The sequence below is a fragment of the Macaca fascicularis genome, chromosome 7 (genome assembly GCF_037993035.2).
Source record: "Macaca fascicularis isolate 582-1 chromosome 7, T2T-MFA8v1.1".
NCBI lineage: Eukaryota > Metazoa > Chordata > Mammalia > Primates > Cercopithecidae > Macaca > Macaca fascicularis.
In genome coordinates this window covers 88733857-88758552 of record NC_088381.1, presented here as the reverse complement: position 1 = coordinate 88758552, position 24696 = coordinate 88733857, and the positions used below count along the sequence as shown (strand labels likewise).

Here is a 24696-nt window from a genome sequence, read left to right as displayed (position 1 = left end):
GGGGTGGGTGTGGGGTGGGTGCACGGGACCTGGACAGAGTGTAGGCCCCCGCTGACTTCCTCTTAATATATGTGTTGCAGAAGAGAATGGGCTGTTGGTTGGAGGAACCAGGCCTGAAGGGGGCCGGGGCGCCACCGGCAAGGATTGTCCCTTCTGCGGAAAATCTTTCCGCTCAGCACATCACCTCAAAGTGCATCTGCGAGTGCACACAGGTGAGGGAGGCAGCTTCCGGCGTGGAGAGGGGACTAGGGGGCGGGCAGAAAGGCGAGGGCTACCGAAACACCGGGAGGTGAAGTTTGTTCCGAAGCCTTCAGTTTGGCTGGATGAGATCACTTGGGAAATGAGGCTCCTTTATTAAATCAAAGTGGGTGGGAGACGCAGTGCCCTTTCTTGGTTCTGAGAATGAGGTCTCTAAATTGGGCGAAATTCGGGTGGGTGCGTGCAGTGATCGTGACCCCGTAACCCTTTTGCACCCACTTTCTCCAGGCGAGCGGCCCTACAAGTGTCCGCACTGTGACTACGCGGGCACCCAGTCCGGCTCGCTCAAGTATCACCTACAGCGCCACCACCGGGAGCAGAGGAGCGGGGCCGGCCCCGGGCCACCCCCGGAACCACCGCCTCCTTCCCAGCGGGGTTCAGCCCCGCAATCTGGAGCCAAGCCGTCTCCACAGCCTGCGACCTGGGTGGAGGGTGCCTCAAGCCCCCGGCCTCCTTCTAGCGGTGCTGGGCCGGGGTCCCGTCGGAAGCCCGCCAGCCCTGGGAGGACCCTGCGCAACGGGCGAGGTGGTGAGGCCGAACCCCTGGACCTGTCCTTGCGGGCAGGGCCGGGAGGCGAGGCCGGGCCGGGGGGTGCCCTCCACCGCTGCCTCTTCTGCCCTTTCGCCACTGGAGCCCCAGAGCTCATGGCCTTGCACCTTCAAGTGCACCACAGCCGCCGGGCTAGGGGCCGCCGGCCACCCCAGGCTGACGCGTCCTCGCCCTTTGCCCGAGTACCATCAGGAGAGACCCCTCCCAGTCCTTCGCAGGAAGGGGAGGAGGGCTCCGGGCTGTCCAGACCCGGAGAGGCAGGGCTAGGGGGGCAAGAACGGTAGTGAGCCCTCAGGGGCGATTAGCTTAGTGAGCTTACCCCGCCGGAGCGGGGGAGCGCTAGAGGTAGTTGGGTAGAGAAGCCAGCAGGGGGCAGCGTGGGACCCATATCCCAGCCCCAGGCGGACCAGAGGTGGAAGGGGCGGAGGGCGTAGGAGGGTGGGCTGGCGGTACCCACCCAGCCCAAGGGAGTCACAGTGCCTTAGAAGTGGCAGAGGTGAGGGTCAAAGAACGGGGTCCCTGGGCTGGCAGAGAGGGTTTGTGTCCCTGTTGAGGAGCCACTCTGCCAGTCTTTGCTGGTCCATAGGCGTGAGAGTTTATTTTTGTACAAGGGGTGAGGGTGGGGAGCACTGTACCCTTCTAGCCCCATCAGGGGCTCTGTAGACGTCGCTATTTTTGGTACGATTCCTGTCATCCCTGTTGCAGAGTCGTGTCCCCAATAAACAGGTGTCGTGAGGCACAGGGCCCTGTGTCTGTCTGCCTACCTATGTCCTGCTCCTCTCTTTGGGCCCTTCTGTCAGGAAATAGTCACCTCTTCAGACATTTAGTTATCACCCAAAGAGTTTGATAAGAAATGCGGAATATTAGGTTTCACCCCCAGGTTTCAATGCAGCAGCTCTGATGGGGTCCAAGAATCAGCATTTAACAAATAGCCAATCGAGTTCTCACACACTGTGGCCTGAGGGCCTCATTTTGAGAACTGCTGGACTGTGCTGCATCCCAGTTTGTCTGTGACCAGTTCAGCCTCAAGGAGTAGGTGCAGTGTGGGAGAAGGAGCTTCAGAGAGTGGAGCCTCTGGGAGCCACTGTGGAGGAGACACATTCTCCCAGGCTCACACACAGTCAGCTCTGGGCCTGGGAAGGGTACAGGGGACCTTCCAGTCTTGGTTTTATTTTCTGTGTTCTAGTTAAGGGCTGGTTGAGGGAAAGTGCTCAAGTTATTTATCACCTTAATCCAGAGGACTACTCTAGCTCCTTGGAGGCAAAGTGTGAGTAAATACATTTAATATAACAATAGTATTATAATAACAGTAATTACATATATAAAGTCTACAGTTCCCTGTTGCACCCTCCTATTATAGTTTGCATAGCTTCATTTCTTGTGACACCTCAGAATGGAGTCACCGGGAACTCCGGTTGACCTGGCACAGATGATTCTTCTCAGGGAAAGTCAAGGGGTGAGAAAAGAGGAGAACATGGGCTGCCAGGGAGGGCTGGCATGGGAGTGATGTCCTGGATACAGTGGCCCAGGATGGGAAAGCACTGGAAGAGGGGTAACTTCCCCACCTCCAGGGTATGAAGGCAAGCAATGTGGCTGCTCTGGCTCCTGCAGGAGAAGGCACCAAGCTAGGGGGACTAGAGATAGTGGTGGCAGGGCAATACTCTGGTCCTTAGACCTCCTCTGTGTCCAGGAAGCAGAGGGAAGAAATTCAGTGATCGCCCAGTGCTCCATTATGCCCCACTGCCATCCCAGCCCAAAGTGTGCTGAGAGGAGAAGCTGCAGGCAAGTTCTGGATCTTCTCTAGAAGCCAGGAGAGAAGAGGGAGATGAGTTGGGAGAGGGAAGAAGCAGACTCCCGAGTAGCTGGGGACAGGAAGGAAGGTACATGCAAGACGGAAGGAGTGTTGGATGTGGAAGAAATTGGGGATGCTGACTCACCCAGGTCACAGAGGCGTGGTGGGGTCACTCAGGGCTCGAGCATGGCTCTGGGGGGAGAGAAACTACAGTGAATTTAGGGACATATTTCTTGTCTTTCTCTCGCTTTCTTTCCCTCCATCCCTCCCCACAAGCCTGTCAGTTCATCTCTCTTTCCTACCCAAAGTCCTTGAATTTTGCTATTTACTTTTATTTTTTTAGAGACAGGTGCTCACTGTTGCCCAGATTGGAGTACAGTTGCACAAATGTGGCTCACTGAAGTCTCAACCTCCTGGGCTCACGAGATCCTCCTGCTTCAGCCTCCTGAGTAGCTGGGACTATAGGTGTGCACCCCTCAAAAGTTCAGCTAATTAAAACTTTTTTTTCTTTTTTTGTAGAGATTGGGTCTCACTATGTTGCCCAGGCTGGTCTTGAACTCCTAGGCTCAAGTGATCCTCTCAGCTGAGCCTCTGAAAGTCTGGGATTACAGGTATGAGCCACCTCACCTGGCCTGAGTTTTGCCATTTTAACCCAAGTTCAAGCCAGGCCACTGTCATTCTCCCCTTTCCATCCACCCCAGCACTATACTCCTTATTTAAGATTCCTTTTAACCTGTGACCTTGATGCCTCTTAGCCAGGTCCCGGGGAGAGGAGAAAGGTAGACAAGATAATAAATCCAGTCTGTAGCCTCAGCTAGGAGCACAGGTTCACAGTTTTCCCCCAACCCCCCTAGGGTTGAAAGATCAGAAAAGCCCACCCAGAAAGCAGCCAAAGAGATCACCTCGTTCCTAGCCTCATTGTAGGAACTTACCTGCCGGGATAGCCCTAAGATCCCTCGACTGGCCAGGGTGGGAGTGCTGCTCCCAGGGTTGGGGGGTTGCAGGCTGGGGCTGTTTCTTGGTCCTGGGGACACATCTCCAGAAGAGTCAAGTGTTTCTGGGGCTGAAGGGGAAGCTAGGGTGAGAGCAGAGTATAGAATCCCTCCAGATTACCTTAAGCAACCAAGCTGCTCCATCAGGGAAGAAAAAGCTCCATAGCAACAGGAAGCTGTAAGTCACCATAGCGATCCAGTTGCAAGGGAACCCCCTACCAAGAGGCAGGAAATTGTCAGCAGCATCATTAGAGCAACCAGGGAAGAAGCGACAGGAAACTATAAGGATTGCCGTGGTGAACCAAGAGGGTACAACAGGAAGCTGAGGCAGTTTCCATAGAAACCCAAGGAGAGCTAGAGAGAGAGGTACAGAGGAAGTGCTTCTTAGCAACAGGCTGTTGTAAGCATCACCCTAGCAACCAGACGGTTCTTTTAGCAGTGGGGAAGCTGTACATAGTTGTCATGGCAACTGGGCTACTTGGCTAGAAAAAGGAATTGCTCAGCAGCAAGCAGCCTGAACATCACCACCATGACCGAGCTGTTGGGAGCCACCCCTTCAGAGGTGCCTCACCCAGGGAAATTTGCTTGACGTCCAGATCCCAGGCCTCCTCCTCGACGCGGGCAGGCAGGGAGCAGGCTCCCGGCGAAAGGCCGGGAAGGGAGGGGCCGGCATGCTCAAAGGATGACACGGCCACGGAGGCCCGGGTGCGGGCGGCTGCAGAGAGTGGGGAGTGGGGGGTGGGGTGCTGGTGTGGGAAAGCCCTCTTGGCTCCCTGGAATGACCCTCAGTCTCACAGAGGGCCTCCCAGCCAGTCCCACTGATTTGGGAACGAGATGCCCTTCCTGACTTTCCACCACACCTCCCCTTATCCTCATTGTCAAGGTCTTCACTCCTGGGGGCCACCCCCCAGCACCATGGCCCTCACCTCTTCCAGTGAGCAGGGCACTCAGCGTCCGCTCCCCAAGGGCTTTGATGTCCAGGAAGGGTTTATTCCCAATGCCCATGGACACCATCTGCTGCACTCGGAGCTCTGGGGAATAGGGACACTTGTTACCAACTTCTTCCTGCCCTTCTCTCTAGCCCTAGCACGTCATGGTTTACTTTTTTGGTTTGTTTTTGTTTTTGTTTTGCTCCTTTCCAACCCTCATTCCTCCCTTTCATTCCTCTCGTGTCTCTTTTTACTCCTCCTGTTGACTATCACAACATGGATGGCAATGATGGTGTGACTTCCTCCTCAGATATCTGGCTCTTCTCTCCAGTATGTTGCATCCTGCCCATTTGGCATCCCAGCTGCCTGATTTCTACTCTGCATCTTGGGTATTAAGAGCAAAAAAAAAGCAAAACAAAACAAAAAAACCCTCACATTTTTACATACTTTTACAGTTTACAAGGTGCTTCCATATATTTCACTTTACTTAATCATCCCTATTACACTAAGATGAAGACATTACTATTTCATTTTTCAGATGAGCAGAATGAAGTTCCGAAAATTAAAACCAAGGTAAAACCCAGCAAAAAGTCAAAAATAAAAACAAAACTAACAAAAAACAAAACTAGTCCAGGTCACACAGCAAGTAGCAGCAGTTCTTAAATCCAAGTGAGTGGTTTCTCACCTTCTTTTTCCAGCCATTTGCTTTATTAAAAAAAATTTTTTTAATCCTTTAAAGACAGAGTCTTGCTCTGTCACTCAGGCTCAAGTGCAGTGGCACCATCATAGCTCATTGTAGCCTTGAACATTTGGGCTCAAGTGATCCTCCTACCTTACTCTTCAACTAGGACTATAGGTGCACACCACCATGCCCAGTTAATTTTAAACTTTTTTGTAGAAATGGGGTCTCACTATGTCCCCAGGCTGGTCTTGAACACCTGGCCTCAAGCAATCCTCCCACTTTGCTCTCTCAAAATGCACCTGACCCCTACTTGCTCTTGCTTCCCTGAAATTTGCCAGCTTTCTCTTTCTTTTTGGTATATCTTAGGCTTATTTCTACCTCAGTAATTTCTCTCAAGCCAAATCTTGAATCTTCTTCTAAGCCATTCTTTCTTCATCCTATAAACTGTTTTCCCAAGCAGTCCCCATACTCTCCAGAAAACTTCCTGCTATAACCCTGACTCCAAGCACCCTGTTCCTCAGCTCTGCCCAGTACCCTTGTTGTGGGCTGCCTGTCTCCACAGCAGCTGGGCAATAGAACTTGTCCACTTGAGTTTGATCTCTGGTGAGGTTGCCTGCAGAGTATATGCCTCTCGTGCACGCCGCCGCCGAAACCACAACTCGAAGCAGAGTCCGCTGTCCCCGATGTTTTCTGTCAGCCCCATGTCAGCAGTCTGAGGAAGAGCAGAGGGCAGTGGGTGAAGACAGAGCAAGTCCTGGCTGGGTGGCGCCACATGGCAAGCACTGGGCTTAGCCTGGCATCTGATGGATGTTCAGTAAACGTTTGCTCAACACCTATCATGTGCCAAGTGCTCTACATTTAGTCTTCACAACAACCATAATTTACAGAAGGGGAAATGAGGCCAGAAACATGAAACAACTTGCACAAAGGCTTCTCATAGCTTAGTAGAGCTGGAAGTGGACCCAGGCCTTTTCCTCTATGCTATACTCATGCAGGGGGTACAAAGTCTAGAAACCCTTAGAATCCACCCCACACTGCCTGATCCAGGACCATAGGTTGCTATAAATGCTTATCTGGATATCAAGGCTGTTTCCCTAAAGCAAGGCCTGCCTCTTCTTGGATTCTTTAGTCAAAGTATAGCGTGCTTTCTCCTCATGCCCTAGGAACCAACCCTAATTCCAAAGGCATGTGTGTCCTTAGTGGGAAAGCTCCTCTTCCAGTCTCGTTTGGAATGCCTCCTAAGGCTTCCGCATGAATGATAAGGAAAACCTCATGAGGTAGACCAGTGACAGGGACTTCCAACATCCCCTGACACCCTAACTTGATGGTCGATTACAAGCCAAAGCCTATTCTAGATGATGCAGATTCTCAACCTGTGTTGGGGTTGAATTTCCAGAACATCCTGAGTTCTCAAGAAGAGAATGACTTCCTGTCACCTCCACCACTCACTCCAGGAATTGTACCTTAAAGGCCTGCTTGTAAACAAACATCTCTGACCCTCCTTCAGGGCCCTTGAGCTTGCTGAATAGGAGGAGATGCTCAAAGAGAAAGACATGGCGAAGGCACTTCTTTCGGCCACAGATGACAGTGAAGGGGTCTCGATGCAAGAGCTGTCCCTGCTCCTTCAGATCTATCTGGAGAAAGGAAAAGCAAAAGTGGTTGGCCCAGGGGCCCTTTGTTTGTATTTTACAGGGAGCAAAAATATATTTATAGGGCAAGGGGCCTAACGCACTGGTTCTCAGGCAGGGTCAGGAAGTCAGGGAAGCCCTCAGCCTAGAGTCCATCCACTGGTCACCATGCACAGCCCACCCAGCTGAGCAGCACAGCCCTGTTTCTGAAGATGGCAAGGTGCACTGCATAGTAAGGTTTATAGCCGCCTGTGGGGAAGCCTTTGCATGCTGGGGATCCAGGAAGAGAATCAGTGAAGAACTGAAAGGGAAATAGGTCTATTCCAGAGGAGGATATAGGATTCCAACATGTTTTGGAACCTCAGGGCTGGAAAAAGACTAGGTAGACGAGATAAGGTATGTGCTGGGTGTTGAGGGGCAGGAGGAAGTATAGGGTAGGTGGGGAAAGATAACAATTAGGAAAGGAACGGGAGAGTACAAGGCGGATGTAGGAACATGGGATGTTGGGAGGACATAGCTTCTTTATTTACAAAGGAGGAAAGTGAGGCCCAGTGAAGTTCAGTGACTCAATCAAGGCCACCCAGCTGGTTAGAAATTAAAGCCTGGGGCCCTCTGACCTGGAGCCTGGTTCTCCTGTCACCAACCTACATGGCTTCTGAGGCCAGGGCTGGGCCGTTTGAGCAGCAGTGACTGGAGCCAGGGCCTCACCTCACAGCCACGCACCGCCTCCACAGCCAGCAGGTCTCTGCCACGGGCCTCTTGTTCCCGAAGCAGCTGTACAGCAGCCCCAAGGGCCTGGCGCTCAGAACTCAGCTCAGGCCCAGCTTCCCTCAGGAGCTCCTCCAGGAGCCGCCCATACCGAGCCAGCTGTTCCAGAGGCTGTTGCAGGGCTCGGGGCAGGTAAGGTCCAGCCTCCATGGAGCCCTAGGTTGAGGAGGACACAGACAGGGATGAGGGGAGGGCTGGAGCCTCTAGGGGCCAAGCTCAGGGGTTGGGGGGTAGGTGGGTGATACCCTAGGCTTTTGGGTATAGATGAAGCCCAGATGCTCCCTAAAGTAAGGCGAAACCCTTCCACCTGGAAAGAAAGCAGGTGGGGGCCTGCAGGCCAGCAATCATCGTCTATATCTTGAAGGGAAATGGAACAAGAATCAAAATAGTAATCTCCTGTACTCTCTGGCTTTGAACTTTTTTTTTTTTTTTTTTTTTCCTGAGATGGCGTCTTGCTCTATCACCCAGGCTGGAGTGCAGTGGTGCGATCTCGGCTCACTGCAAGCCCCGCCTCCCAGGTTCACGCCATTCTCCTGCCTCAGCCTCCTGAGTAGCTGGGACTACAGGTGCTCACCACCACGCCTGGCTAATTTTTTTTTTTTTTTTTTGTATTTCTAGTAGAGACGGGGTTTCACTATGGTGGCCAGGATGGTCTTGATCTCCTGACCTCATGATCCGCCCGCCTCGGCCTCCCAAAGTGCTGGGATTACAGGTGTGAGCCACCACGCTGGGCCACTGGCTTTGAACTTTTAAAGTCACTTGTACGTCTTTTGATGTGAGCTCTTCTGCTGCTCAGATCCTCCCTGTGAGCTGGCTATAGTGACTATCGCCCCCATTTACCAGATGTGGAAATGGAGGCCCAGATGAGTCAGGAGTCCTGCCTGGTCCCTCAGGTGGACTGGATAAGAACCTGGCCTCACCAGTCCAGTGCTTGTCCCACCCTCGGCAATTCTAGGAGATGATTGGTAGGTGATGTTCCTGGGCACATCCAGGAAAGCTTTTTTCCCTGTGGGATTTTTGGGGTGGGTTTTTAGGTCTTCCTGGCCCCTCTACTTTTCTTCTGAAGATTGGAGAAAAAGTTACCTTGCTTGAGGGACTGAGCACAGCCAGACCATTCTCCAGTTTGTGTCGGTGCTTCACGTACTGTGCATAAAGGCTGAACTGGTCCCCCTGTGCCAGTAAAGAACAGATAAGGTGTCTCCAGCGAGGTCTGTGCAGACAAACCTCTCTCTTCCCCCTCCATCCTCTCTGTAGCCCAAATGAGGGATGGGTCACCAGGGAGCACTCTGCCTGCCAGGTGGGGAAGGGCTCCCTGTGGAGAGAGCATAGTCCAGGCAGCCCTTGAGAGCAGGGACGCAGAGGCTGAGTAGAGGCAGAGGTGCCCACAGAACAGGGCTGGGCCCCAATGGCATGGACCATACATGGGAGGAGAGGGCTGTGGGTACTGAGAAAGAGGGACAGATGGATGAGGCTGGAACACAGAAGAGAGAGCACTTGGAAGAAGGTGAGGGGATCACTCACATGGCGAAGGAAGCAGGCCCCAATGCGTAGGGGGTGGGTGGCACAGCCCTGAAGCTCCCGCAGAAAGTGTGTCCGGTGGAAGCTGCGAAGCCTTTCCCGGGCACTCAGGGCAGCAGCCCAAGTGCCCCGAAGTTCAGGAGTCAGCTCAGGCCCAGGGGGTGGCACTGGTTCACTCAAGGTGGCCACGTAATCTTGTTCACAGGCAATCAGCTCAGACACCAGACGCTGCTGGGCACTGCAGGCACAACAGGAGTGGCAGAGGTGTGGGAGGGAGCCACTACCCCCAACAATATCACCTTCTTTTCCTACTGGGCAGTTGGGTCTGCCTCTTGGGCACCAGTTGGGCTGGGATCTCACCTGATGCTCCGCTTGCGCTCCATCCGGGGGGTGCCTACTCCCCAGGGTCCGTCTGGCCCCCCAGCCCGGCCCAGCAGCACGTGTTCCCGCGGTGAGCACGTCCTGTCTACCACCTCAGTGCTGGTGACCTCCAGGCCTCGAATCAGCACAGCCCGTGGGGGCCTGCCCTCTGCTTCTGGAGCCAGCTCAGGGCCTTCCTCCTCATAGTCCTCTCCACATGGGGCCAAGGAGCAATGGGATGGGGCTGCCCGTGGCCCAGGGCTGCTGGGGAGCAGCAAGGAGCTGAGGCTGGGTGAGGGGCTGTGGGGGCCCCACTGGGCCCCTCCACTGCTGGCACTGTCTGCCCGCCGTCGTCGGTAGCCCCGTGGGCTCGCCTCCTCTCCCAGGTGTTGCTGAATCCTCCTCTCCAGCTCTTGGCAGCGGGCCCGGCAGCGGCCCCATTCTCGCAGGGCTGCTGGGTTGCCCAGGTCCAGGGCCAGGGCCCGCATCTCCTGGAAGGTGCCGGCACTGGGCTCTGGGGCCCGCCGCAGGGCCAGTGCAGCCAGCACAGCCTCCCGACCCGGCCCAGCTCCTGCCAGTCGAGCAAAGCCCTCATCCACCCATTCCTGTGCCTACAAAATCAAAGGGGTTGGGGATGGGAGAGAAAGGGTAAGGGCCTGTGTTGCTCACAAAGGATGCCCAACGACAGCCCTTGTCCTCTTGCCTGTGGCTTCCCAATGCCCATCACTCTCCCCGTTTTCTCACTGTTCCAGCATCACTGCCTAACCATGTCACTTGGAGTTGGTATGGAGATGGAAGAGCCTATATAAAAGAATAACCAGTACTCATATGGCGTTTATGAGTGGCAGGCTCTGGGCTAACGGCTTTTATATATTGCCTCATGTAATCCCCACAGCAGCCCTGTGAGGTAGATCTATGGAGGCACAGTCAGGTTTAGTATTTTGTCCCAGGTCATTCAGCAAGCAGGTGGCAGAGCTAAGAGTCAAAACCAAGGAGATGGGCTCCTCAGCCTCCGCTTTTAACAACTTGATTAGCCTCTCCAGGCAGAAAGGAAGTAAAGAAATGGAAATGGGGGGAACAAAAGGAAAAGGCTCTGCATGTACCTGCTGGAAGAAGCGCTGTAGCCGCAGGGCCCGATGGAGGCCACTCTCAACCTGTTCCAGCCGCTGTTCAAAGATATCCAGCACCTTCTGGGAGGTGGCATTCTCCTCCAGAGCCAGGGCCTCCCGTGCCTGGGCCAGGCGCTCCTGGAGAAGGGAGGCTGCTCTCAGACCTGGTCCTCACTCCTAGGTAGTCTCTCCCTGCCTCCTCTCACCTGCCCTCCTGCCCTTTCTCACCTGGACCTCAGCGCTGAAAGCCCGGAATCGCAGCTCTGTCTCCTGCAGGGCAGACAAGGTGTCCCCGGGCACAGCAAAGCTTGCCAGCTGCTCCTCCCCTGGGCCCGAGAGCCACTGCAACACCTGAGGCAGATGGGGTGGCAGAGTAGGGGGTCATGGAGTGGAAAGGCAAGGAAGGGCTGAGATCCAGCATCAGCCCCACCACACCAATCTGTAGAACCTTGAGTGAACTATTGCATCTCATCTGCAATGTGGGAATGACAACAGTGAATGGTAATAGTTTCCACAAGGGTCAAGTGAAAAACCGAGTAAGAAATCTTCAGTAAGGTGCCAGATGAGTGGGAAGCTGGGCTGGTGGAAAGTACTGAGGGAGGTGGGTCAAAGTTCCAGAGCTATGCCCGAGTGTGAAGTACATCAAACTGGGGTGAACCAAAGGCAGGATGAGGGTCATATGGATGACTGACGGCTTTCACTAAGCCTTGGCAACTGGTGGGCAAGGGTCGCAGGGACCAAGCCTGGAGAAACAGCACAGAAGGGGTGTGTGTGTATGTGTGTGTGTGTCCAGCTTTAATTGCCTGTTATGGGGCTATACAAACTCTCATGCTGGTTCTGAGATATTTGACCAAAAAGTGATGATAATATCTTCCTCTGAAGAAAGGCTGGAAGCTGGGGGTGGGACAGCCTGAGGATGAGAAGTCTGAGACTGTTCCTAAGAGCCAGTGCCAACAATAACCACTTTTATAGTCCTTTGCTGAATTCATTTGATCTTTCTAACCATGTTGTGAGTTAATTGTTACTATCCCAATTCTACAGATGAGGACTTGGGAACTCAGAGAAGCTTCATGACTTGTCCAACATCTTACACATGGCAGAACTAGAACTCAAGCTGAGCACTTTAGATTCCAAATCTTGTTTTTAACCAGTTGGGGAAACAGCTAATAAGCAGGTAAGCAAACAGGAGATGCAACCCATCTCTAGGATATTGGCTTAGAGGAAGCCAATACGAAGAAATCCTAGGAAACAGAAAGTCTCGGCTCCCGCTTTAGCACTGGCCCTGAGATGACCTTTCCTCTGATGCCCACCTGCAGGTCCGTAAAGTGTCCACTCACCATGCTCGGGGCTAAGGAGGAACAATCAGATTTCAAAGCTCCCTCTACCTTACATGGTGTGGTGGAGAGCAAATCCCTATGGGGCTCTTAACCCCAGGAGAGAAGAATCAAGGTTCAGAGAAGCCAGCCTTATTCCTGAATCTTCCCCACAAAGAAGCCTGTAGTTCCTCTTAGGTGCTTTCAATGCTCTCTCCTTCCAAGGTGGAGGGAGGTGGTACCTTTCCGACCTCAGGTCTGAGGGATGACATCACATAAGGAGTTAAGGGTGCATGTGTGGCAGTGTAACTAATGAACTGGTATCAATAGACTTTTATTATTTTTCAGCTAAGAAGGTAGGCACTCCAGAGTTGATCAGCTCTTTTCAGAAGCCCCTAGGGCAGCTGAGCATCTCTCACAATCTCTCAGCATCTTCGATCAAGCATAAACAGTGGGGAGGGGGAGACCTGGCTTTTCTTTACTGGTGCTACGATGCTCCCACCCTCTTGTTGAATCTCACACTGACCAACAAAGGTGAGGAGACAGGGAGGGGCATTCAACCAAGCCAGGCTAGAAGAACACCATCAACTATAAGTACCAACGGGAAAGGTGCTGGAGGCCATACTCCCAGGCCGAGTAAGAGGGACATAGGAGTCCTGGCTCACCTGCTGGAGTCGCCGCAGGCACTGCCGCTGCTCTTGATGCTGCACGTGCAGGTTGGAGAGGCGCACGAGCTGGTGAATGGCCTCGTCCACTTCCTGATACAGTGTAGCTGGGCCTTGGCCCTCCAGTCTGGGGAAGGAGCAGGAAAGAATGAATCATTTCCTTTGTTGAGCCCCTCAATTCTGTCCTCCCATCCCTCCGAGGGATGCAAACATGAGAAGCTGCATAGCAGCATGGATCAAAAGCATGGGTTGAACCCTGACTGCTTTGGTTTGAATCCTGACTCTTTACTGACCGATGTTGGCCAAGACAGTTAACATTTCTGATCCTCCAAATCCTCATTTGTAATAGTAAATGGCACGCAAGGATGTTGTGAGGGTTATGAGACAGTAAGTGTAAAAGCATGGTATCTTGCCCAGATACATGCACAATAAGAATGGTCTGGCAGCTAAGGTTTGTTGGCAGCCTTCGGCTGTGTCTCCACCTCCCACTTCCACCTGCCCCCGCACACCCATCCCTCGTACTTGCTGCTGTGAGTGGAGCGCAGCCTCATCAGGATGGCCCCCCCATCCCTCTGCAGTGCCGTCAGCCGGGGATCTGCCAGCACCTTCTGCAGGGGCTTGGGCATTCCCACTGCCTCCTGGGGATAGGGAGCAGTTGCCAGTTGGGGTTCCACCAGAGAGTCTCCACCCCAGCCCCATCCCAATCCCATCCCCCCACTGTCCCATCTCATTTCATACCTCTTCCTCTGGCTCTGCTGCTCCCTCCAGCTCCTCAATGGCCTGCCGTACCGAGCCCAGCACACCTTGGCACAGGCGGCATAGCCTTACCACTTCCTGAAACCCACACGCAGGGATGGAGTTGAGGATTAGAGTTCAAGAAGGAACTTAAGCCCTAGGGTTGGGGTGAGGTAGCCCCAGAGACTTTTATGGAGGCAATGCTGAATTCAGTTCCTGACTTTGTTGCTAACTAATTGTATGATGTTGGGCAGGTCCAGAAACCTTCCTGAACTTCAGTTCCTCAACTGTAAAGTCAGGATAAGAAAGGCTTCTGTGATTTTTAAGGAGATGATGCCAGTTTAGCAACTAGCATGGGCCTGGCACATTGCACAGCTTGGTAACTGTGACCTTCCTTTCTCTCTGTCTTCAGTGGGGCTTCACCCTGTCAAACCCCCTCTCTCTGCCTATTCATGTCAATTTCCTCTTTGACACTAAAGGCGAAACTTAGAGACCATCTACAGACCCCTCTTTTATACTCAGCTCAGATCATGTTTATTTCTCTCTTCTTGAATACTCACAACACTTATATTCATAGAATTACATGAGATAAGTGCTGGAAGGACCTTTAGCAATTATACTGTGATTGTTACACTTCGCTGATGAAGATCCCGAGGCCTGGATGTTGGTGCAAGGGGTGGGTACAGAAAGGGCACTATTTCTGCAAGTGAGGTAAAGTAATTTGGAACAAGAATCAGCCTTTTGACTCAGTGCTTTCCAGAAACCCATTGACACTATCTTGCACTCTTCTCTACTTGTTTCATGATTTATCTCCCACCAAAAATCATGTACTACTTAATGTCATATTAATAATTTATTTGGCTGGGCACGGTAGCTCATGCCTGTAATCTTAGCACTTTGAGAGGCTGAGACGGGTGGATCACTGGAGTCCAGGAGTTTGAGACCAGCCTGGGCAACATGGCAAAACCCCATCTCTACAAAAAAAAAACAAAAAACAAAAAACAAAAATTAGCTGGGTGTGGCGGCACATGCCTGTAGCCGCAGCTACTCAAGAGGTTGATGTGGGAGGATCGCTTGAGTCTGGAGGATGGAGGATGTAGTAAGCTGTGATCGAACCACTGCACTCCAGCCTGGGTGACAGAGCGAGACTGTCTAAAAATAGTAATTATAATAATAATTTAACATACTCCTCCCATCTCCCCAGTAGACCATGGCACAGTGCACATGTTTTCCTCATGATTTGGGAGCCATAAATGCTTGTTGAATTGAATGGAATGGAAACCACTTTTTTGCAGCCCCATGGTATGTCCTGGACCTGGCATCTGTCCTAGAATGTCTTCAGCTGGGTCATTCCTGGCTCCCAGGATGCTAGGTGTTAGAGGGGAAGCTTACCTGGTGTATCTCTACCCAGTGACTGGGAGAGGGGTCCCTGTGACCTCCTAACTCCCACTGCAGCTCCTCTGGCGTGGTCACTCTTTTCAGATCATTCTCTGACAGCACCTCAGCACCCTGTAGAGGGTAAGGCAGGGGTTTCTTCCTGGGCACCCAAGGACTCAGAAACCAGCCTGGGGCTCCAGCCAGCTTCTTCTCCTTTCTCCACTACTGATGGGAAACTAGGTAGGAATGAAGGGCTCAAACCTGAAATCCACAGAGTTCACTTGGAAGGTCATCGTGAGTGAGAATCAGCAGCCGCTGAACGAGGGGAGGATCTCCTGAGTCCTAAGGGCAGAGAAGAATAACCCTAAACTGGGCAATTGGGTGTCCGGGACTGGCCACTAGTGAAGAGTTAGGATCCAGGGGAACTGCCTGTTCAAGTGGTGGTTACCTGAAGTTGGCTCAAGACAGTAATGAGTGCTGGAGGCAGTGAAGGTGCCTGGCGAAGGTCCAGCAGGACGGAGAGCCCCAGTGTCTGTAGATCAGGCCTGTGGGAGCAGGAAGAGTCAAAGAGGCTGCTGTGTGTGTGTTTTGGGGGATAGGAGATAAAGCAAGGCAGACATACAGGGTCTGTATTTAGTTAATAGTCCTCAGGAGATATTAGTTGCTGGTACATTTGGGAAGAAATGGGCAAAGGGCCAAATTCTGGGATGGGTGTACAGGAGGAAGTGGCCTAGCAGTTGGGAGTCTCTATTCATATGGCTACTAGGCCAAGGAATTAAGGTCTGGAAAGTTCAGAATTCTGTTCTGGAATGGCATGCATTCAATGTCAGCCTGTAGTATGGTGCCTAATAGGTACTCAGTGCTCAATCAATATTTGTTGAATAAGTGAACCAATGTCCTGATGATCTTGGTAGTGTTGGAAGACAGTGAAAGTCAACAGTGTTGCTTTTGAGGATCAATGAAGATATGAAGCTGGAGGTCAGGGTCAGTAAGGCCAAAGGTCAATGACTTGAAATCTGAAGGTTGAAGAAGGAGGTGTCCTTAGAGGTCAGAAGGTCAGTGTCCTGAGAAGAAGGAGGTGAGGGTCCTCATGAACCAGGAGGTTAGTGTCCAGGGTGCCAGGACTGGGCCTCGGTTACCTGAGCAGTGAGTGGAGGTAATGAAGAGTTGTGTTCAGCATGTCTCGGGAGGGTGGGGGCTCCTCAGGAGGGCACGGTGGGGTAATGGTCAGCAGAGCTCGCCCACTCTGGTCCACCCCTCCTGAAGACACAAAACGGCCAGGCTGTCCTGGCTGGGAGCAGTCCAAGCCTACCTCCCTTCCACCCTGCCTCCCCCAGTCCCCAAGCCCACCCAATTGCTTCTCTTTCCCAGTCCTTTTTCCCTTCACCCACTGATGCCCACTGACCTGTCAGGACGAAGAATCCAGATGCCATCAAGTCCCAAGCCACATCAGGGTCATCAGAGATGGAGACTGGAAGGGCCTCTTCTGGAATGCTGTCCGCTTTTCCTTCCTGCACAGTCTCCAGCAGAGGTGTCGGAGTGTCAGACAGGAGGCCTTCTGGGCCTGCGTGTGCTGCACAGACACAGACAGAAAAATGGGACTGAAGTTAAGATGGTTCTGGTTGTTCTGCTCCCAGCATAACCCTGCTCCTCATCCTGCCCCCTCCCATAGGCCCGACCTGCTTTGGCCCTTTCCCCATGAACCTCACTCAGTGTCATCTCACCTGCCATACACACCAGGCCTGGCCCCTCCTGCTCTCTCTCTCTGGCATCCTCTTCTGTAGGCCCACAGGCTTCAGAGGGCTGAGGCTCTTTCTCGCCTGCTGTTTTGAACTCTTTGGGCTCAGAGTCTGGCTTCCCTGAGTCTTCATATTCCTCCTTAACCAGGCTGCATTCTGGAAGCTTGTGATCACTTGGTGAGGGCAGATTGCCAAGGGCTTCTTGGTGGCTGGCCTCTTCCTTATCCCCAGGGCTCAGTGGGGCACTGTCCCCTCCTCGGCTAAGAGCCCCTCTGCCTGCAGCTCGCTTCTTTCTTCTGTTTCCTTTGCCTGTTCTCCGAGGGGTACCAGGTGGTCCTTCAGCTCCCTGGCCTCCTCCTCCTCCTCTAAGCTCCCCTGGCCTCAGGGGGCAAGATTCAGAGGCTTCTCCCACGGCCTCTGCTGGGGGCTCAGACACCTCTAAGACTACTGCCTCTGAGACAGCCTCAGCTCCTGGGGGAGACTCAGGGGAGGCTCCAGTGCTGCTCCCCTCGCCGGGTGGGCGTGCTCCATCCTGGTCCCGAGGTCCCAGGCCCTTCTGGTGCACCCACGCCCGGTGTCTCCGGTGGCGGCCCTTCCCTCCAGCACCCTTGCGAGTGGGTACTGTCCGTACTCTGGAGGGGCCCGGGGAGCCTTCAGCATCTGCTGGGCTCCCCCTCACAGGCAGCGTCACCTCCAACAGCTCCACGTACTCGCCCTCAGGTCCTTCCACAGGGGCATTGTGCCCATCCCCAGGACTCCGGGTACCCAGCGCCTCCTCAGGAAGTGGAGGGCTGGGAAGCCCTGGAGGTCCAGAGGGCAGTTCTGGGGGCAGCGTACTTGGCTGATGTCCGACCATGAGGCCCTCTTTGTGCACAAATCGTGGGCAGATGAGCTCAGCCCAGGGCAGCCGCTGAATCCCTGAGGGCGCAGACAGTAGGCAGGTACTGAGGCGACCTGTTGGCCGGTCCTTGTTGATGCCTTGTAGCCACTCAGGTGTGAATAGGTAGGCACAGGCCTCATTGGGCACAGGAATCTCCTGCACCCGCCCACCCCCAGGGGCCAGACACTTGAGTGCTAGTCGTGGTGCCTGGGCAGCTGAGGGCACCACTTGCAGATAGAAGTCTCCTGGGCGCAGCAGTTGCCAGGGTAGGGCTGCTAGCTGCACCACCACCTGTTCATGCAGGCAGAGCGGCCACCCCTCATGGAAGAAGAGGAATCCACTGTACTGGGCCTGGGGAGAGAGATGGGAGGCTGCACTCAGGCCTCTGCTGAAGAAGCCAGCAGAAGAGGGCGGTTAGAATGGGCCCACCCTAGGCAGGACCAGCCCTATGCCTGGAAGATTACACTCTCAGGAGAGCAGGAGGGGAGATTTGGGGTATTCAGGTGGCAGAGAGGAAGGGATTGGGACCGATCGGTCTCCTGGTGGTAGGAAGCTTCTCTAGGAAGCTAGTTCCGTGTGTGGGAGGGTAAGAACTGAATCGTTACCAAGACGTGGTCAGCAGATGCCATTGTCTTGGAGAAGTTAAAGACTCTTAGAAGTCTTTATATCTGTAGAAATGAAGGATCTCTGTTGACTCATGTACGGGGGAGTTAGTATCTTGAGAAATTCATATGAGGGGGTGAAAATGTCTGGAATTGGGTCTGGAGAGTTAGGGTCTTTGGGGGTCAGTGTTTCTCAGGGGTCAAGATGAATTTGGGGAAGATGAATGTGTGCGTGTGTGTGTTAGTGTCTGAATGGTCAGTGCCTGTGAAGGTCAAAGTTTGTGGGAGGTCAGAGAACGAGGCTTAAGTGACTTTGGAGAGATCAGTATTAGGGGAGGCTGTATCTCCAGGTTAGTGGGGGAATTAGTCAGCCTGGCTAGTCTGTAGAGTGTGGCAGTGGATCTTGGGGAAGGCAGAATAGTGATGCACGGCCACTCACACAGGCTTCCTGCTGGACCTTGGCAAGCAGGTGCTTGGCTGGTACCAGGAAGTCCAGCGTGTACCTCAGTGCGTCCTCCCGATAAGTCCTCTCCACCACCTGGAACACCTGGCCCAACAGGGTAGGGGCTGTTGCCTCAAAGGGTGGATACAGGGCGGCGAGAGTGCTCTGCACACAGTCCTCCACTGGCTCAGGCTCCTGTAGAGATAGGACCAGGCTACAGATCCCTAGAGATCACCCAATCGCGGCTCCTTGGGAGCTGCACTGGTCTGGGGGTGGCTGTGTTCTCCAAGGCCCCCATTGTACAATGTGTGCAAAAAGTGGCCACTCAGGAAATGCTGGCTGATGAGCCCAGAATGGGAGTGGGGCTGGGCCGGAGTGCACAAGCGTGGCAGGGCACTCAACACTCAAGTTCTGAGACCTTGGCTTTGGAGATCCAGAGAGAATTTGTTGTGAATGCCCCCAATCAGGGCTGTTCCGGGTGCTCGTGAGTTGGGGTGACTGCATAGACCTTTCCTAGGAGAGAAAAGACAGGCTTTTGGGCTATCAGGGGACTGAGCTTATGGCTGAGAACTTGAGGGGGTGAGCCATCCTGCAAATCCCTTCTCATAAGACACACCATCCAGAGCTCCCCATCTCAGGTGGAGGTGCATCACCCACAATTATGTCCTAGAGATGATCATTTGGTGAAAGAGAGATGGTCATTTGGTGAAAAGAGGAGGATGGAAAGACTGTCTGTGACTGTCTTGGGTCTTTCTAGCATCCCTCTTCCCTCTCCCACAGTGGCTCTGAAGCAATCACCCAATCCTAGAGCATGTGGGATTGGGTTACAAAGAACCGGGTGGGGGCAGTTGAAAGAGAAAAAAGTCACAAAAGGAACTTGTGGGAAGGGAGGAGGAGGCCTTGATGGTATGCATTAGAGCTGGTCTTTTCTGATTCCAGTGGGACCTCTCTCTGCCAACCTCCACTAGGAGTCTCAAAAAGACTCAGCCCTGCTTCATCCAGACTCCCCTCCCTAAGTGAGTCAATGAGACATCTTCCTCCATCCCACAACCTAAACAACCACCCCTTGGGCTATTCCTTTGCAAACTTCTCTTTCAAGACAGTCTTTGAAGTTCCTTTTACTGGAATTTTTTTTTTTTCTTTTTTTTTTTGCAGTAAATGGGGAAGGGGAGACTCAATGCAGCCTTTACCTTGGTCTCTACCTGCCCTACCCCCATGTCTTGCCTTTGCCATAAAACAAAATAGCTTATTTTTCTCTTAGCTCCTCCATCCAGTTTGTCTCGACCGTCTGGGAAGTTAGGGCAACCACTCCAGAGACCGGGACATTCAGCGCGTCAGCGCGCAGACCCGGCCCCAAGGTGTGTGGGCGAGCAGACAGACCCCCAGTGTTCCGGGACCAGGCGGACGCAGTGCGCGTGGGTGGGGGGAAGGTGGAGATGGCCGGGGGTGAGGCAGAGTGGGGCCGTCTGCTCCAAGGCCGGGAGTGCGGAGCTAGGGCTTGAGCAGCTAGGCAGCTGCAACCCATTAGGGGCGGTGAGCTCATGGCTGAGCGAGAGTCTCAGCCACAGGAAACAGCAGCGGCAGGAGGGGAGGAGGGGTCTGGGGAGGGAGGCGGCGGGCGGGAGCACGGAGACCCAGCCTCCTGCCGGCGGGGACCAGAGAGGAGACCAGAGAGACTGAGTCAGCTCTCCCTGGCCCAGTTCCTCTTTCTTTTTCCTCCAGCCTCCCTGCCAGAGGGTGCCCTTCCCTCCGTAGAGGGGCGGCCCCAGTAGTGCCCCTGCCCCTCCTCCACTCCCTGCGGTGAGCTCCCCCTGGCAAGGCCTCTCCCCCTCCTTCACTCTGCAGGGAGCGCCCCCTTGGCCATGCCCCCGCCCTCTTTGCAGTGGGCGCTCTCTCTGGCAGTGCCCACTCTTGCAGCGATGCTTCAGAGTACTCTGCAGTGAAAGTTCCCAGGGCAGTGTTCACTCCTATTGGTGTGGGCTTCTTCTTAGCGATACCCTCCAGCTTCCAGCGCCCCAAGTTGCTTCGGCCAGGGTCCCCTACTCCCTGCAGGGCGCTCCGGCTCATGTTCCCCACTCTCTGCCGCAGGAGTGCCCTGAGGCAGCCCTTCAGTTCCCTGCAGCAAGAGCTCTGGGGCACTTCCCTCCCCCACAAACTCCGGTCGGCTCTGGCAGTGTCACGCCCCCTGGTTCTGTGAGCTCCCCCCAAGCACCCCCAACTACCCTGAGGCAGCCCTTTTTCTCTGCGGGAATTTCCCTCTTTGGCCATGCCCCTGGCCCCGTCCCAGCCACAGCTGTGGCCGGTCCCCCAGGGCCGGATGGGTGGGCCTGCCTCACCGGGTTGGGGACAGGGATGGAAAATGGTGGTTCCATGCAGGTCAGTTCTCATGACCCGAGGGGCCGGGCCTCTTCCAGGGACGCTGCAGGACCAACCCGCAGGGGTCTCCCGCGGGTAAGGAGCTGGGACCAGGAGGGGGAGGGAAGCTCCAGGAAAGAAAGGCACAGGTCAGGACAGAGGAGGGCGGGGAGCGGGGAGGTGTGTGGATTAGGGGAGAGACCCAAGGGAGGATGGGGAAGGAGGCGGAGGAGAGGAGGAAGAAAGGGTGAGGGCAATACTCGGTGGGGACAGAGCTAAACAGTCGGGCAGACGAACAGACAAATCGAAGAAGGGGGGAAGGGAGGGAGGAGAGTCCCCGGAGCGCTGAACAGTCCGAGGCAGGATCGGGAGGCACCAGGCTGGGGACTGGGGGCCCGGAGCGGGCTGCGCGAAGGCCGAGGGGACCCAGGGGGCTGCGACGCTGGACTCACCATGGCTCGGCGCCGGGCCGCGTCCGACGCTTGGTCGGGCGGGCGGGGCCGGGCGCGCCACCGCCTCCCTCCCGCCGCTCGTGTCTCGCCGGGTCTGGCTAAGGGACAGCTCCGGCCGCGGTGGCGGCTCGGCCCGCTCCGGCTTCCAGGCCGCGGGGCCCCGCCAGGGAGGGCCGAGACGGCCGCCCCTCCCCGCCCCGCCCTTCGGCGCCCGCCCCCGCCTCCGCGCGGGACCCCTTGTCGGGACTCTATCTCCCGCGTCGAGACTCTCTGCCGCTCCCTGGGCGTCCCCAGCCTATCCGTCCCGTTCACCGGCAACCTTCTTTCTTCTCCGCCCCGCCCTCCAGCGGGTAACCCCGACCCTGACCCTCGGAGGCCCGCCCAGCCGAGGATGCCCCTCTTTTCCCGCCACCGCCTAGCTCCCCGCGGGATCAGTTTAGCCTCGGCAAGGGATGCTCCAAAGGCTGGGGCGTGCGTGAATTCCCTTGTGCCGCCCCTTCCCAGAACTGGGGTCTTCCTGCGGCTGGAAAGCCTCCCCGCTCTAACTCGCCCGGGACCCTCTTCTCTCATCGGTTTCTAGACTTGGGCAGGACCCGGGGCTCAAATGAGACCTTCAGGCCCCTGCCTGCCTAGCAGAGAGCGGAAGGCCGGGAATCAGGGGATTCCCCAATCCCCATGGGGCTTGACCGCCCTCCTCCTTTCCCTCCATCTCCTCGGGCCTGGAGCCTCTGGGCTGACAATGGGCTCCTCTGTGTTGCCTGGGGAAGGCGGGAGTGTGCGGGAGTCAGGGAGCAGCGAAGGCTTGGGATAGGGGGCGGCATCGTGGCCGAGGGGGCAAGGTTCCCGGATCGGGATGCTCATGGAGGGCGTGCATTTCGCCGGACATTTTCTGAGTTCTCTCCTCCGTGGCCCTTCCCTTCCGCATCCCTATCTGTCTATTCGGCTAGAAGAGGGAAGGCACCAGGCCTCCAGTTTGATAATTCGGTACTGGATGCCAGCCCCTTCCTTCTGTTGGGGTGATTATAGCGTCCTGCAGGGCCGCTAGGGCTCGTGGCCGTGGAGATGGGTATTTGGCGCAGGAGACAAAGCGGGGTGGGCTAGTTACGAAAGTTCTAGCCTCACTCCCTCATCAAACCCCAAGCGTCCCCCGACCGTGTCTGAATGGGAAAGGAAGGCCGGATGGAGGTCTCTCAGGAGCCCGGGGAGAGGCACGGGCACGGCGGGGAGATGCCCTGCCTGGCCTCTGAGCAGGCACTGGGAAGCCCCGCAGCTCCGTGAGCCCTTCTAAAGGGTGGACGGAAAGGAGAGGAGAGGAGATCAGAAAGCCGAATAGTCCCCGGAGGGGCGTGAACGCCTGTGCCCCTGCAGCTGGAGGGCGATGATGAGAAAACGTCCGGCCTCGCCTGCAGTTCCTCGGAGGCCGGAGCCTCTGGGCAGTTGTTGGAACAGCGGGAGGGGAGGCGGGGGAGCCGCCAAGGTGGCTTGCTCTTCTCTCACCTCCTCTGGACGCTAACCTCCACCTTTTTCTCCGCTCCGCTGAGCCTGGAAAAGGACAGAGCAAATGTTCATCCTTCTTAGAGGCAAGAAGAGGCCTCTGCTCCATAGCGTCAAAAAAGAACCTATGGCAACAAGCCCCAGTAACCATCTTCCCCGCACAGGAGTTGGAGCTCTTTCTAACACTGGGTTATGGGACCCTCGAGTCACCGACACTCTCCAGAGCTAGGAGAGTGAGATTTTGCTACCCCCTGGTGTCCATTCCGTAAATACTGCCCAGTGGCCGGTTACAGGGGCCAGTGTTTAAAAAACCTTATCCACTTGTCTCAAACCCAGCTCATTCATTCTCGGTGTTGAGTGTCTGAACCTTTCCTCACCAGGCCTTCCACTCCCCATATTGTTTAGGGAACCCTTGGTAGGGTCGAAGGTTGTCCATTGGACTCCAAGGCTCACTACTCTTAGGTAGTGGAATATAAATTAATCTGGCTATGGGGGGCCACAAACTCCTGGGAAAAGGGAGTGGATCTTTTTTTTTTTTCATGGAGAAAAAGGGGAGCCACTGAAAGTTTTTGAGCTGGTGGGGTAAGGAAGTTTGGATACAGAATCAGGGATGCAGTTACCCCTTCTTTCCAGGAGTTTTCAAATCTGTGCTAAATTACAATGGTTTATTTTAAGTAAGTGACATGTGGTCACAGCAGTTAAATACCACTTTCTTCCAAGAATGCAGGCTCTTACTAACTAAAAGTGTGTGTGTGTACGTGTGTGTGTACACAACAGAGTATGTGTTGATACATGTATTTTTAGTGGGGGAATATGAAGGGGTAGTTATAATGGAGAAATTAGAGGCTGGGAATAGACCAGATTTAGAAGCCTTCTCATTCACAAACAGTTCTTACCATACTTCACCCATTAAAGATTCTTTGGGGCTTCTCGAACTCCTGTTTTACAGATGACATTGTAACTTACTGAAGTTAATAAACTCTCTCTAAGCTACACGGTAAATGAGAAACCAGGACGTGAACCCAGGCTGTCTGATGCCAGAGCCTTCACTCGCAACTAATAAGTTATAGGGTCTCATCTAAGCTGTCAAAGTTCATAAAAGAAGAGTTTTAAACACCACATCACTGTTTCTGCCACCTAACCATCACGCTAAAAAAAAAAATGTTAAATTTGTTTTCGTAGAAGCCAGCACTGAGATTCTATAAGTGATAGATATGTCCCTGTGGGTCAGAGAGAAAAAAAAAAAACTAGTTTTTTCTAGACTTATTTTAGAGTAATAGTTGAAATAATTCTGAAGACATTTGCGGTATGGTTCTTATGGAAAACTAGTGCTATCCTAATACAGGGGAAGGTGGAAAAACATCTGTGTCTGTACTGTTTATTGCGCGGTTTATGTGCACCAAGAGCTATGACTGCCATCTTATAGAGGGTTGGGGTTTTAGGCTGCTCACTATTTCTCCCTTAGAGGGTAGCAGTGACTAGGACTCTGCCTCAGCCCCATGCCTCAAGTTAGGGGGAATTAATGAAGGACCACAAAGGGAATTTTAGGGATGGGCTTGAGAGCACATGTTCTTGTTAGCGCTGCCTTCCAAGGAGTCTGGGGTCAATATCCTAGTTATTTTAGGGTAAAAAAATTTGTGTGATATGTAAATATATGTCAGTTCTATTTATGGTTTAGTTTTTCATTGGTTTTGGTTCTACTTGATTGGGTAATATTTTTTCAAAAATTTACAACTTGTCTTCTCTGAACTAAGTGTCATCAAGGTCCATACCACCACCATCTTGCCAGTGCTAGCACATTAGTTTCCCCACTTGTCTGCCTGTTCCACTCTTACCTTCTGATAAGCCATTCTCTGCACCATAGCCAGAGTAATCTTAGAAATTCAAATAAATCAGGCCTGGCGCGGTGGCTCATGCCTGTAATCCCGGCACTTTGGGAGGCCAAGGCAGGTGGATCGGGAGGTCAAGAGATCAAGACCATCCTAGCCAACATGGTGAAACCCCAACATGGTGAAACCCTGTCTCTACTAAAGACATAAAAATTAGCTGGGCGTGGT

General features: G+C 54.0%; 2 protein-coding genes and 1 long non-coding RNA gene across 35 annotated transcripts in view; 2 read left to right on the top strand and 1 right to left on the bottom strand.

Annotated features, from left to right (window-relative positions):
• Positions 1-1550, top strand: part of ZNF219 (zinc finger protein 219) — a 14690-nt gene extending 13140 nt beyond the window's left edge. For all 19 annotated transcript variants that reach the window (XM_065548599.2, XM_073996901.1, XM_065548596.1 and 16 more), the window contains 2 exons: positions 81-212; positions 487-1550. In XM_065548599.2, coding sequence (XP_065404671.1) covers positions 81-212; positions 487-1091 — 737 coding nt within the window. In that variant the 3' untranslated portion in view covers positions 1092-1550. The remainder of the gene's footprint in view (positions 1-80; positions 213-486) is intronic.
• ARHGEF40 (Rho guanine nucleotide exchange factor 40) lies at positions 1379-21241 on the bottom strand. Of its 15 annotated transcripts, XM_073996892.1 has the most exons (25): positions 21146-21241; positions 18757-18851; positions 18336-18533; positions 16400-17645; positions 16081-16248; positions 15815-15935; positions 15124-15220; positions 14937-15017; positions 14691-14807; positions 13302-13397; positions 13086-13201; positions 12564-12690; positions 10814-10936; positions 10580-10723; positions 9477-10087; positions 9120-9354; positions 8682-8768; positions 7539-7754; positions 6666-6836; positions 5737-5914; positions 4518-4622; positions 4163-4306; positions 3532-3674; positions 2745-2791; positions 1379-2607 (listed from the first exon to the last, which is right to left on the bottom strand). In XM_073996892.1, the coding sequence occupies exons 4-24, from the start codon at positions 17268-17270 to the stop codon at positions 2750-2752; spliced, it is 3993 nt and encodes a 1330-aa protein (XP_073852993.1). In that variant the 5' UTR covers positions 17271-17645; positions 18336-18533; positions 18757-18851; positions 21146-21241; the 3' UTR covers positions 1379-2607; positions 2745-2749. The 15 variants fall into 15 exon arrangements, 14 of the variants coding, with proteins under 14 accessions (XP_073852993.1, XP_045252039.2, XP_005560808.3 ...); XM_045396104.3 differs by lacking the exon at positions 18757-18851; XM_005560751.5 differs by lacking the exon at positions 18757-18851 and having other exon boundaries at positions 3532-3662.
• The window catches only part of LOC141407258 (uncharacterized), a 24764-nt gene continuing 20740 nt past the window's right edge, over positions 20673-24696 (top strand). Inside the window, exon 1 of the long non-coding RNA XR_012415522.1 lies at positions 20673-20789. This is a non-coding gene — a long non-coding RNA (uncharacterized lncRNA). The remainder of the gene's footprint in view (positions 20790-24696) is intronic.